The sequence below is a fragment of the Geotrypetes seraphini genome, chromosome 14 (assembly GCF_902459505.1).
Source record: "Geotrypetes seraphini chromosome 14, aGeoSer1.1, whole genome shotgun sequence".
Taxonomy (NCBI): domain Eukaryota; kingdom Metazoa; phylum Chordata; class Amphibia; order Gymnophiona; family Dermophiidae; genus Geotrypetes; species Geotrypetes seraphini.
This window is the reverse complement of record NC_047097.1, coordinates 17,173,179-17,187,419: the sequence shown is the minus strand read 5'-3', so window position 1 is coordinate 17,187,419 and position 14,241 is coordinate 17,173,179. Positions and strand designations below refer to the sequence as shown.

General features: G+C 41.2%; 1 protein-coding gene across 8 annotated transcripts in view; it reads right to left on the bottom strand.

The window, feature by feature from the left end:
* Window positions 1–14,241, bottom strand: part of MYO5C (myosin VC) — a 193,059-nt gene that overhangs the window by 15,628 nt on the left and 163,190 nt on the right. For 7 of the 8 annotated variants that reach the window (XM_033919677.1, XM_033919675.1, XM_033919676.1 and 4 more), the window contains 4 exons: window positions 10,596–10,685; window positions 10,256–10,406; window positions 8,654–8,936; window positions 57–231 (listed from right to left, as the gene is read on the bottom strand). In XM_033919677.1, the coding sequence (XP_033775568.1) occupies window positions 57–231; window positions 8,654–8,936; window positions 10,256–10,406; window positions 10,596–10,685 (699 nt within the window). The remainder of the gene's footprint in view (window positions 1–56; window positions 232–8,653; window positions 8,937–10,255; window positions 10,407–10,595; window positions 10,686–14,241) is intronic. The other variant, XM_033919679.1, reaches the window with a different exon arrangement.

Sequence of the window (14,241 nt, the reverse complement as noted above, 5' to 3'; positions counted from 1 at the left end):
TCTTCTACTGCAAGTCCAGATTTTGGGTGAACTGTGTCATGTAGTTGCTGCCTTACCTGCACAGTAGAAATGCAAACACAACGCTCACATATTTCCTTGGCATCATCATCGGTGACCTTTTTCACCTGAAGCAGCCAGGCGGCCTGCGAGAGGGGTTCCAAGGTTTCCTTGGCAGTGCCGCCCTGCAAGTTTTTGTCTTTCAGCCATTCTTCCAAGTAACTGATATTACACCTGTTAGTGGGCAGATATAATGCACAAGGACATAAGCATTTTTTCAGTCTCTGTAAATAATGCTAACACACTCTTAACAAAAAGAACAGTGACAACACTATACACACTACCACAACCGTATAGGGATGTATCAAATATTTGTATTCAATTGGACTTCAAAATACATTATTTATATTCGACCAAATAGTGGTATAAAGGTTGAATATGAATAATCCAGGGTTCGATCCTACTGAAGTAAATGTTTGATTTCATGTTGCTTTTTTTAATCATTTATTATGTTAAAGCTCCATGTCAACATTCCATGTCCATTCACATTCGGTATTCAGCTGAATAGTAAAATATATTATTCTATACAGCTCTACAATGGAAGATTCAAAGGAAGATGCCCAGTTGATTGTGCCCCTTAAATATTTTAGACATTCATTAGTGAATCTTTCTCCTAATTTAGATTACAATAAAATAGCTCAAGCTTGGAATGAAGAGTTGGGGATTCACCTTCAGGGATTCCATATTCAAAGATTTTTAAAGATTTTATATGGTTTTCTTTCTGATATCACCTATTATGAAATGGGTTATAAATTTATTTGTAGAATATATATTGCTCCCTGGTGTGCTTATAGGGTGACTTTTGCTACATTAGGCTCTCGTTTGAAATGTGGTCACCCTATAGCTAATTTATCTCATATGTTTTGGACATGTCCTTTGATACGCCAATTTTGGAATGTTGTTTTTTCTAATGTTGAGCAAATGTGGGGAATTGATTGGTATTGCAATAGTTATAATATGTTTAGGATTTTTGATGTTAAGTGTCCTATTCCAAGAGACCTAAAAGGCTTTCTTCAAAGAACAATCTTATCGGGTTTGAAAGTCATACTTTATCTTTGGATTGGACCTTTAAGAGCAACATATAGTCATTGGCGTTCTAGAATGTTACACATTTTAACAATGGAAAGTATGCAATTATCAGAATGGGACACTAGACAGGGAAGACAATTTTTTACTATTTGGCAACCTTATTTAGATACATTAACACCACACACTCATAGTCGCATATTATTTAATATGTAATTACAGTTCTAAAAAGGGGAGGGAATTGGGTATATTTGCTTTTAGTGATAATGTTTATTATATATTAACTCTGTAAATTTTGGTTTTCTTGTAGTTGAAATGATTTTTTTCTACTATTTTGTTTGTATTTGAAATTTAATAAATATGGCTGAACTGGGCTTCCCCAGGCTCACCTTGATTTCTGTATTTCTTGTCTTGGCACTGCATACACCGGGTAACTCTTTAAAAATTATCAAACTTCATAAAAGCAGTAAACACATGGAGGGGCATAATCAAAAAAACCCGTCTAAGTCCCTTTTTGGTCTAAAGCCTTAAACGTTGAAAGCAGAAGCAGGGAAAGTGTCCATAACCAAAACAAACGTCCTTGTTATGATAATGGCCTGCCTCTACCTTCAGCTGTTTAAATGCCCAGCCAATCACTACGTCTACAAGTACACCCCCACAACGTCTACACTTATACCCCATAATGAACCAAAAAAATGCATAAGCCCAAAACGTCCCAACACAAGGGCTTTTAGGCGAAGGAGGAGCCAGTCCTTCGCCTAAAAGCTGGATTCTGTAACCGGTATCTGTCAAAAACAACACCGTTTACAGAATCCCCCCCAAGCCCCCCCCCCACACACACACACAACATCAGGTACCCACTTATATACCAGTGCAGTAAGAAACAATCCTGATGTGGTGAACCAAAACTGCGCTTCTAAGTCCGAGGTAAGTACCCTCACTGCTAAAGGTTCACTAGGAAACACTCTGAGTCAGATAGGAATCTCTGTACAAAGGTGTAATAAACGTACAGAGTGGAGAGCTATGTATGTCAACGCACATAGTTTAGGGAATAAATTTCTAGAACTGGAAACAGAAATTGTGAATGCCAACCTAGATGTGGTGGCAATATCAGAAACATGGTTCACGGACTCCCATGGGTGGGATACAACTATACCAGGATACAACCTGCTTCGACAAGACAGGAAGGGTAAGCTAGGAGGAGGGGTAGCAATTTACATCAAAGAGAACATCAGGATAACCAGGATCACAGATGTTAAGTACACCGGGGAATCCATCTGGGTCAACCTAGCCAGAGGTGGAGAAAAGTGCTTGTACCTTGGTGTGGTATACAGACCTCCAAGACAAACAGAGGACAAGGATAATGAATTGATTGAAGACATTGAAAATATTACTCTACGGGGGGACACTGTTCTGCTAGGGGACTTCAACATGCCCGATGTAGACTGGAACACACTCTCAGCAACAACTTGTGGTAGCAGGAGGATTTTGACGTCCATGATGGGAGTACAGCTCAAACAAATGGTACTAGAGCCCACTAGGGCTGAGGCCATCCTAGACCTCATACTTACAAACGGCGAGAGTGTCTCGGAGGTCTCAGTGGGAGAAACGCTAGCTACCAGTGACCACAACATGGTATGGTTCAACCTCAGGAAAGGTTTCCCTAAATCACAAACCAAAACGAGGGTACTCAATTTCCGGGGCACTGATTTCGCACGTATGGGAGATTTCGTCCAGCAGACGCTGCAGGATCAAAAGGCAACTGATAATGTGGAAGCCATGTGGTCAAACCTGAAATTGACCCTACACGAGGCAACTATCCGCTACATAAAATTGGTACATAAACAACAAAGAAACAAAAAACCCCGATGGTTCACTGAAGAGGTCTCGCACCTCGTCAAGGAGAAAAAAAGAGCATTTCTTTCATACAAACGTACGGGAACAAGTGAAGCTAACATTGAATATAAGGCCAGGTCTGCAGCAGTCAAAACAGCAGTCAGGGAGGCCAAGCTTGCGGTGGAAGAAACTCTAGCAAAGAACATTAAGAAAGGGGACAAATCCTTCTTCAGGTACATTAGCGACAGGAAAAAAAACACAAATGGAATAACACGCCTCAAAACACCAGACGGGAATTACGCGGAAACAGATTCCGATAAAGCCAAACTACTAAATGAATACTTCTGCTCGGTTTTTACCTGCGAGGCACCAGGGCAAGGGCCACATCTGGAAGCAATGTCAAGCGCGGAAGACCGATTTCAGAATTTTGAGTTCACACCAGCTGATGTCTACAGCGAATTGTCAAGACTCCAGGTGAGCAAAGCTATGGGTCCAGACGAATTGCACCCAAGAGTGCTCAGAGAGCTGTGCGAGGTCCTGGCGGAACCATTAGCCATGCTCTTCAATCTCTCCCTAAAGAAGGGGAGGGTCCCCCAGGATTGGAAAACAGCGAATGTTGTTCCTCTGCATAAAAAGGGTTGCAGGGCAGAGGCTGCGAATTACCGACCAGTGAGTCTCACATCGATAGTATGTAAAATCATGGAAACACTAATTAAACGTAAGTTGGACACGATCTTGGATGAGGGAAATCTTAGGGATCCTAATCAACATGGATTCACTAAGGGTAGGTCGTGTCAATCCAACCTCATCAGCTTCTTTGATTGGGTAACAGAAAAGTTGGACTCAGGAGAGTCTCTGGACATAGTATACTTGGATTTCAGCAAAGCTTTTGACAGCGTCCCACACCGCAGGCTACTAAATAAGATGAAATCAATGGGGTTGGGCGAGACGATAACTGCATGGGTCAATGATTGGCTGAGTGGTAGACTTCAGAGGGTGATGGTCAATGGTACCCTTTCTGAAACATCAGAGGTGACCAGCGGAGTGCCGCAGGGCTCGGTCCTGGGTCCTCTCCTTTTTAACATATTCATAAGGGACTTGACACGAGGGCTACAGGGTAAAGCAACGTTATTCGCCGACGATGCAAAACTGTGCAACATAGTAAGTGAAAGCTTTTTACAGGATAGTATGACACAGGACCTTCGTACATTGGAAAACTGGTCCTCGACATGGCAGCTAGGCTTCAATGCTATGAAATGTAAGGTCATGCACCTCGGTAGCAGAAATCCGTGCAGAACTTACACCCTAAATGGAGAAACATTAGCCACGACCTCAGCAGAACGAGATTTGGGAGTAATCATCAGTGCAGACATGAAGGCTGCCAAGCAGGTAGAGAAGGCCACATCCAAGGCAAGACAAATGATGGGATGTATCAAAAGAAGTTTCGTCAGTCGGAAACCAGAAGTCATAATGCCGCTGTACAGGACCATGGTGAGACCTCATCTGGAGTACTGTGTGCAGTTCTGGAGGCCACATTACCGTAAAGACGTGATTAGAATCGAATCGGTTCAGCGGATGGCCACTAGGATGATCTTGGGGTTCAAGGGTCTCTCATACGAAGAGAGACTGAGCAGACTGCGGCTCTACACTCTAGAGGAACGCAGGGAGAGAGGGGACATGATTGAGACATTTAAATACATCACAGGACGGGTCGAGGTGGAAGATGTCTTCCTCTTGCCCAGGGGACCCTCGACCACAAGAGGGCATCCGCTTAAACTCAGAGGAGGAAAGTTTAATAGTGACACCAGGAAGTATTTTTTCACGGAAAGGGTGGTAGATCACTGGAATAAGCTTCCGGTGCAGGTGGTCGAGGCCACCGGCGTGCTTGACTTTAAAAGTAAATGGGACATGTACGTGGGATCCCTACATAGCACGAATCACTAGCATCTAGACTTATCGGGGTGGGTCAGTAGAGTGGGCAGACTTGATGGGCTATAGCCCTTTTCTGCCGTCATCTTTCTATGTTTCTATGTTTCTATGAGGGAACCCAGCCCCCCTGCTCCAGGCACCCGCAGCACCCCCCGACGACATCGGGCAAGAGAGAGTCCATGCTCTCTTGCCCCGCGGCAGCCGCATCTCTCCTACTACGGGTCGCGGCAGTTCGGGTAGAGGAGTGATGGCATCGCGGTAGGGGAGATAAGGCATCTCTCCTGCCGCGATGGTTGCGGTGGGTGGGTGGGTAGGTTGCCGGGCCGCTGAACTGATCGTGCCAGCGGCCATCAGCTCAGCGGCCCCTTTTTCGGCACTTAGACCTGGTTTGACTTCGTCTAAGTCAAAAAGATATAAGTGCCGACTAGGCAACCTGCCTACGGTTTTGGTTATACCTGCTGCACGCCTAGGTGTAGGTCGGCCCACCTCCCGCCCACCGCACGCCCTTTCCGCTCCTCTAAACACGCCTCTTTTCTCTCTGTGCGTTTAGAGGCAGGGGAAAGGCCTAAGCTGGTTTTAGATACGTTAAAAACCAGCTTTGGTTATGGGTACTTGGCCGATCAGACTTTTTGATCGTCCAAGTAGCCATTTAGGACACTTTTTAGACTTTTTTTTTTGATTATGAACCCCTTATTTTCACATGAACTGGACTGCAATTATAAACTCTGACTTCTAAATTGTTACCTGAATGCGTCTAAAATACTGTTACCAGGAAAATTAATATCATTCTTTGTAAGAGTATTTGTCTGTGCTATGTAGTTATTTAATTATACAGTGGAACCTCGGTTTGCGAGTGTTTTGCAAGACGAGCAAAACACTTAGCAAACTTTTGTCTCGCAAACTGGGTTCTGCTACACAAGTACTTCCCCCCTGCTCTAACCGGCATCGCACCCCCCGAACCGACATCGCACCCCCGTGCTGAAAGTGGCATCCGCCCGCCCTTCCTCCCAAACATGCTCCTTACCCCATCTGCCGGTTGTACCACTGAAAGAAATCTCCCGTCTCTTGCCTGGGCTGGGCCTTGAGCATCCGCGCATGCTCAAGGCCTTCTGGCTCTCGTTCTCTCTGAGATCTCGGAGAGAATGAGAGCCAGAAGGCTTTGATCATGCGCAGATGCTCAAGGCCCAGCACAGGCAGGAGGCGGGAGATTTCTTTCAGTGGCACAACCGGCAGATGGAGTAAGGAGCATGTTTGGGAGGAAGGGTGGGTGGATGCCGCTTTCAGCATGGGGGTGCGATGCGGTTCTCGCGGGGGGGCGTTCGCGGGGGGGGGGTGCGATGCCGGTTCGGGGGCAGCAATGCCGGTTAGAGTGGGGGTGGGTGGGAGGGGGAGATGGAGCAGCGCTGGTAGCCTCGGGGGGGGGGGGGGGGGAGGAGGAGGTAGAACGAATCAAAGCAAGTTTCCATTCATTCCTATGGGGAAACTTGCTTTGATATACGAGTAACTTGATTTACGAGCATGCTTCAGGAACGAATTATGCTCTTAACCAAGGTTCCACTGTACTATGTATGCTGATCTGTAACCCATTCTGGGCTCTTTTGGGAGGATGGGCTAAGCAACCAAAGAAATATATAAATAAAAACAAAATGCATGTTAAAAAAAAAAAATTTCTTTATGCATGTTCCTGCTGAACATGTCCTCTAAAGCAAAATTCCATGCAATTTAAAATTCTGTTCCCCAAACTGACAGTCTTTTTAGTATATGATACATAATACAGTAAAACCTTAGTTTACGAGCATAATTCATTCCGAAAACATGCTTGCAATCCAAAACACTTGTATATCAAAGTGAATTTCCCCATAAGAAATAATGGAAACTCAGACGATTCATTCTACAACCCCAAAACTTTAATACAAAATACTATACGTACTCATATTGCAAGACCTCGCTCGTTTAGAAAAGTCACTACACTCCCGCAGCATCAGAGAGAGAAGAACCATCGGCTCAGTTGTGATGTGATGCATGTATACTGTATGTACTCGTATTGGAAGACATTGCTTGTATATCAAGTTAAAATTTAATAAAATGTTTTGCTTGTCTTGCAAAATACTTGCATACCAAGTTACTTGCAATCCAAGGTTTTACTTTAATGAACATTTAAGAAATCAAATCTATGGTACATCTTGAGTGAAGGAGTAGTGCAGAGCTTAATTTTATAGCTTGGATGCCAGTAACCAGTTACTGACATTAAGATTTGCACATGCTATAATGCTGGGTGCCTAAATCCCATAGTGTGCAACCCAAAAGGGGGTGTAGCCATGGAAAGAGATGTGAGTAGCTCAGGTCCATTCCAAAAAGTTGAATGCAGTATTATACAATAATGGGTCTCTGTGCCCAAGCAGGCATTAGTCTGGTACCCAGAGCTAGGCACAGGACTGATCTTTTCTGGCACCTATTTTTTGAGCATTTATTGATTTCCCCCCTATCTCATCTTAATGCCTATTATGTGTGTGTATATACACAAGAAACACTTTTATGAGCACCTACTCAAGTGTGTAAAACACTGTTCTGCACACACAAGTAATGTATAAAATTAACCCTTTCAGGACCATAAGGATCGTAGGCCAATTTTTGTGGTTTTGACGACATTTTTATGGTAAAAAGGGCTTGCAGATGCCAAAAAATTGATTTTGTTTGTGAAATACCATTATTTTTTTTAAAAAAAATCACACTTCTGGCTTATGGACAGTGTGGCAAGTGAATCTTCTCGTCAATCTGGCAACGACGCTAATGAATGAATGTCGGAACCAGTTTGTTTACATAAAGGCAGTATCATATGGAATCCGTACATATCAAATTTAGAACTGTAGACTATCCCAATCAAAATTTATAGGATTTTAAAGTTATGGGACAAATATGTCCCTTGGTCCTGAAAGGGTTAACCCCATAGGGAGTAATTTTATAACAAGGTGCCTAGATTAATAGGGTAGGAAGACACCTATCTGTGCTAATAGTTAAAAAAAAAACACACATTGGCGCCTAAGGATCTTCATGTGCCTATTTTAGTAAAAACAAATGCACCTAAATTATGATTCTACCCGTATTCCATCCTAATTCCTCCCCTGAGCACCCTGCCTGGTATAAAATTAGGTCATAAGAAAATAATAGCCTTACTGGGTTAGACCAAGGGTCCATCTAGCCCAGTATCTCATTGTCACAAGTACCTGGTAAAAACCCAAATAGTAGCAACATTTCATGTTACCAATCCCAGAGCAAGCAGTGGCTTCCCCCATGTCTGTCTCAATAACAGACTATGAACTTTTCCTCCAGGAAATTGTCTAAACCTTTCTTAAACCAACTACGTTAACCACTCTTACCACAACCTCTGGCAATGCGTTCCAGATCATAACTATTCTCTTGAGTGAAAAAAAAAATTTCCTCCTATTGGTTTTAAAAGTATTTCCCTGAAACTTCTTCAAGTGTCATCTAGTCTTTGTAATTCCCGACAGAGTAAAATTTGATCCACTTGTACTCTTTCTACTCCATTCAGGATTTTGTAGACTTCATTCACTTCAGGTCACTCCTAAAAGTGTGTAAAAGCACATTTATACATGAAAATGACATAAAGATATTCTCTACAAGGCCAGCTCTCACTTGCTGAGGAACACTATTATATCTTAACTCACTGAAAGATATAATTCAAGATGCACTGCTGCCTTACGAAATAGAACAACCAAAACCAAAAGTGATTCTGGACCCCCCCCCCCCCAGCAATCTCTTTCAGCCGGCTTCACTGTCCCCCTACCTTATCTGCATTCCTTTTCTACAAGAACACATGTCTTTACGGAGGAAGAGGCTGTTCAGAGTGACTGCTCCGATCAAAAAGAAGAGCTGCTTGACTGCCTGTTTGACAAGCTCCGGGTCCATGCCGTGCTGACAAATTGTGCTGTAAAAATAACTGAGCTGCTGCAGGATGGAAGTAATGGTGTACGAATCTGTGTCATCGATGCTAGAAGAACGTTTGCGGAATCCTGTAGGCTTCACACCAGAGATCCCTTGGAGACTTTCATACTCAAGCATGCCAGGTACTGAAGGAAAAAAAGAGGAAATGATATTTTTGGGGGTGAGGTGAGTGGGTGAGAAGAATTTCTTGGTTGGCAAATCCTCAAAGAAATAAATCTATAGCATATTAGAATGTTTAAGGCATGTAGGACAGAATTCTAGGGCAAGAACTCATTTTAAGAAGAAGTAGAGCCTTCCTTTCTGTGAAAAAGTATTTTTTGAGGTTACTACTCAATCTGTCTCCTTTCACCTTCATCCTGTGCCCCCTCATTTCAGAGTTTCCTTTCAATTGAAAGAGACTCGCCTCATGCGTACTTATGCCACATTCAGTGACGCAGCTAAGGAGGTTGGCGCCCAGGGCGGTGACGGCTGGCATTGCTCTTCCCTGCTTGCTTGTGCGCCCCCTGCCCCCAAGTACCTCTCGAGATATTCACCAGTGCAAGCAGCATCTTCCACCTGCTGCTCGAGCTGGCCTTGGCTCCCTTCTGGCATCATGTCTTAGTCCTGCGACTAGGAAGTAATGTCAGAAGGGAGCCGAGGCTGCCAAAAGTAACAGGTAGAAGATGCTGCTCGTGCTGACCATTATTATTATTGGGATTTTTATATACCACCTATCAAGGTTATCTAAGCGGCTTTTACAATCAGGTACGCAAGCATTTTCCCTGATGAACATTTCAAGAGGTACGCAGGGAACGGGGGTGGAGGGAAGAGGCACTAGCACCCCCGTGACGATGACACCACTGTAAACATCTATATATCTCCCCTTTCCTGCCCTTCCTCCAAAGTATATATATTAAGATCTTTAAGTCTATCCCCATTTGCTTTATGATGATCACTGTACCAACTGCAATTCCTCTGCACTGACTCCATCCTGTTTATATCTTTTTGAAGGTACAGTATCCAGAATTGTACACAATATTCTAAATGAGGTCTCATACAGAGTCTTGTACAAGAGCATCAATACAACTTTTTTCTTCTGGCTGTTCCTATGTGCTGGTTAACTAATGTCCTCTGCAGAAATTGAAACTGGTGCATCCCCTTTCCTTTGGCAGTGGTAACTTTAGCTAGTGCTCCCTGCCTTGCAGTCTCTTTCTTCTCTCTCCACTCAACTCCCTTCTCACATGACATGGGAGGCAATGCCAATATGGCAGCACGCTCTTGTGACTGTGCAGGTTGCACCCCATAAAAACAGGCCCTGGTAAACCAAATCTATTTGCCTAATTTATTAAAGGTGAACATCCATTCTACTACCGGGGTGGGGGTGGGGGGAGAGTTCAGTTAATGAACTTTTCTTTATATGAATCACTCGGCAATATTTCAGGAAGTTGTATCCTTTCACTCTTACCTATCATTGGCTGAATGTTGTTTTCCATAACAGTAATGAACTGATGATAGATACGTATGGCCAAGTCACTGAGAACCTGTCTGTATTCTGACAGGTCAAAATTCTTTAAGCAGTTCTTGTTCTGCTGGGGAGTGTTATGCTTCATGAATTCCTGAAAGAGGAGCAGGCAGTTAAGTGCATCAAGAAAAAGACTGCAAATGAGCCCAAATACTGAATTCATGCATCAATCTAAGGGGGCTGGTGTAGGTCTATCATCTCAACCCAATCATTCACAACCATCCAACAATTTCAAATCAACATTTATTTTTTAAACTGAGAAGCAGCTAAAATTCCTGCTTACCTCCTCCCCACTGTACTGCTTCAAACAATTAAGAAAATGGAAGGTGTTTGAAAGCCAGAATGACAACAACTCAAAATCATCAACGTGACTCTATAAACAGCAAAAAATTTTTTAAAAACTTAATTAATAAAAGAAACATGCCAAATGTATCAGAAGATAGCATTTTTTCATGCATCAGTTAGATTTGTTCAAAACAGCTTTCACAGAGGCTCTGTACATGAAGAGCAATTCTAGAAGCAAGCACCTTTATTTAGGTGCCTATTTAAAGTCCATTCTATACAGCAGGCATGTCCAACTTCGAACAGGTCGTGATCTACTTTTTCCGGCCAAAAGTGCCGGTGATCTACCACCATGAAAATTAAGTTTCAAATTAGTTTCAAATTAAATTTTAACCCAGTAAAGGATCCCCCCCCCCCCATTTTTAATGAGCCTTCTGTCATTTACTTGGATGTGACCAGCTGTTAAGCAAATTAAGCAAAAACAAAACAGAGAAACAAAGACCTAGATGGTTTCTCAGTACATCTTATTTTTCTTGGACTCCAGTGGAACTTTGTTTTTGGAAGCCTTTTCATTTTAGTTACCTTTTGCATTCTTCGATATTAGAATCTGCTGTCCTGAAGAACCCTTATTACTTTTTGCTGGCCCCTTTAAGAGGTACTTGGCATCAAATTTGTAATAAGCTGTCAATTAATTTTCAAATCACTCCCTTGCTACCTATAAGGGGCAATGGATCATTTCAACCTGGTATGTCATCAGCTGGTTTTAGAACAGAAAAGAGAGGGACTCTTACTTTTATCAGATTCTTAAAGATGATGGTACTCTGCCAACTTGTTCTCAGCTATGTGTTGAATACGGGTGGTCTCATCTGGATAGTTTTTCATATCTTTAATTACGATTTGATGTATCTTCACTAAATTCTAAATTTTTATGTTCTACAATATTTGAGACTCTATCGGAGGTACTTTGATTAGAGGCTCAAATGATAGTACCTTTAAAATATTTTAGCCATTCAATGTTGGAATTTTCTCATTCTATGGATTATGATAAAGTGGCCTCTGATTGGAGTATTGAGTTACAAATAAATGTGTTTTTTGCAATTATTTTATGGTTTATTACCTGACATTTAATTTTTTGAAATGGGTTACAAATTTATTTGTCGATTGTATATAGCACCTTGAAGAGCCTATAGAGCAGGGATGTCAAAGTCCCTCCTTGAGGGCCGCAATCCAGTCATTGAGGAAATCCTGAAAACCCGACTGGATTGCGGCCCTCGAGGAGGGACTTTGACACCCCTGCTATAGAGCAACTATCATATTTGGGGGCTCTTGTTTGAAATGTAATCATCCAAAAGCAACATTATACCATATGTTTTGGGAGTGTCCTTTGGTTTGAAGTTTTTGGACAGAGTTTTTTTTCTAAAGTCAGCAATATGTGGTATTGTAATAATTATAACCTATTTTGGATTTTTGATATTCAACATCCAATACCTAAAGGTTATAAAGGTTTTTTGAAAAGAGTTATTCTTACGAGTTTAAAAACTATTCTTTATTTATAGATAAAATCTGTGGGTCCGACTTATGGTCAATGGAGAGCTCGTATGTTGCATCTTATATGTATGAAAGCTATGTCTATTTCTGATTGGGAGATGAAACAGGGAAGACTAATTCTCATGATAGGGCAACCTTTTTTAAATACATTGACTGCACGAAGTCGTGTTTTATTGAGTAGATCATAAATTATTATTATTTTTTTAATATATATATATATGCAGTCGAGAAGGGGAATGGGTAGGGGGGGTTTGGGAGAGGGTAATAGTTGAATAATCTTTCTTTTATTATAATTGTATTTGAAACAAAGTTTATAACATTCATTTATGAATTGTTTAATTTTGTATTTATATTTATATGTTATACATGATTGTAGTTATTCCTGTATATATTGTACATTGTATTTATTATTTGTCTAAGAAAAATGATTTAAAGTTAAAAAAAAAAAAAAAAAGAACTGCGAGGGGAAATGGAAAGTACATTTTTTCTTTAAAGTTTTATTGAGTAATAACTTTCTTTAACTTTTATTAAGTAATTTGTGTTAAATTTCGGTTGAGTATTGATCCAGGCTGATCTTGCACAATCTTTAATATTTCGTTCTTGCTCATTAATGAGACGTCTGAGCCTGTATTTCATCCACCAGTTTTTTGAAGTTGAGTGAATATTGCTTGAGGGCCATTCTCAAGGAATCCTGGAGATGTTCATCTCCTTTGTTGGAACGTTGTGTACTCTGTCATTTTCAGATGGGAAAATGCAGATTCACACAAATAAGTTGAACCGAAACAAGAGTGTACAGCTTCACTACATCTTCTCAAGTCGGGAAATTTGTCTCTAGCCACTAGCTTCCAAAACAATTCTTGCTCAGCACGGTTCTTGAAAAAAAAAAAAGCCATTTTTAAAGGGTTAATATTTCATTTTCAAGAGATGGCTTGTTCAATGAGTAATTTTTACTGATAGCAGCTGCAGTTTCTTTAATGTCCACACCTACTTTGAATGGGTATAACAAGTACTCCACAACTGTTCCAATTTTTTGGAAGTCACAGAATCTATTTTCGAATTCCTGGATAACAGAACAGATTTCTGTCATATACTTCTAGTTCTGAAAAACAAAATTTGGATATTGTCCCAGATGGTCCTACAAATTAGGAAAATGATCAAAAGTGTTGTTTGCAAGGTCAGTCCTCAGCTCAAATTTGCTCTAGTAGGATGAAACTGTACTCATCTCGCCAATGCATTTGTTTTTTACCTTATAGTTTAAGGTTCATATCACTTAGTTTGCCTGTAAAGTCAGTGAGAAATGCCAGATCACACAACCACTCCTCATCTTCCAACTCTGCTTGGTCATCTCCCCTCTCCTTCAAAAAACTTCTTATTTCATTCAGCAAATCACAAAATCTTTGCAGAAATTTGTGCCTACTTAGCCACCTTACATCTGTGTGCAAAATGGTTTCCGGTACCCCTTCATCAAGAGTAAGATTGAAAAGCCGTCTTTGAAGTGATTTTCCATGAACTGAATTTACAATTTTGAAAGTGATGTCCATGACAGTCTTTGTATTGAGTCTCTTGCTTGCCAAAACTTGCTGGTGAATGATGCAGTGGTAAGAAAGGAAATCTGGGAAGTCATCATGCTGTCTACAGAGGACTTTGAAACCCTTAACCATCAGTAGTGATGGAAACAAGTTTATGCAATGGAAGATTACACTTTGTCACAAAAGAATAGAAAGAACTGAATATTTCCTGACTGGTAGTTCTCCCTTTTAAAGAAATCATTCCAAGTAGTTCTTCTTTAACACTGAAGTCTTCAAAAAAAACATCCTGATAAAGACTAGCAACTGGGCTATGTCTTTTATGTCTATAGATTAATCCAGTTGGAGTAAGAAAGCCACACAATTTGAAATATCCTCCAACAATTGTTCAGTTGTGTCTCCACACATCTTTTCACCGCACAACGGTGTTTCTTGACAATTGTACATCTTGAATAGCACTATGATCTCTTATTTTTTAAATCCTTCAAAAAGATTGTCAGCTGCTTCAAGAAAACAATCTTTTACAAATTCCCCTTCAGTGAAAGGTTTGCATTTCTTTGCGATCAGGTTGCT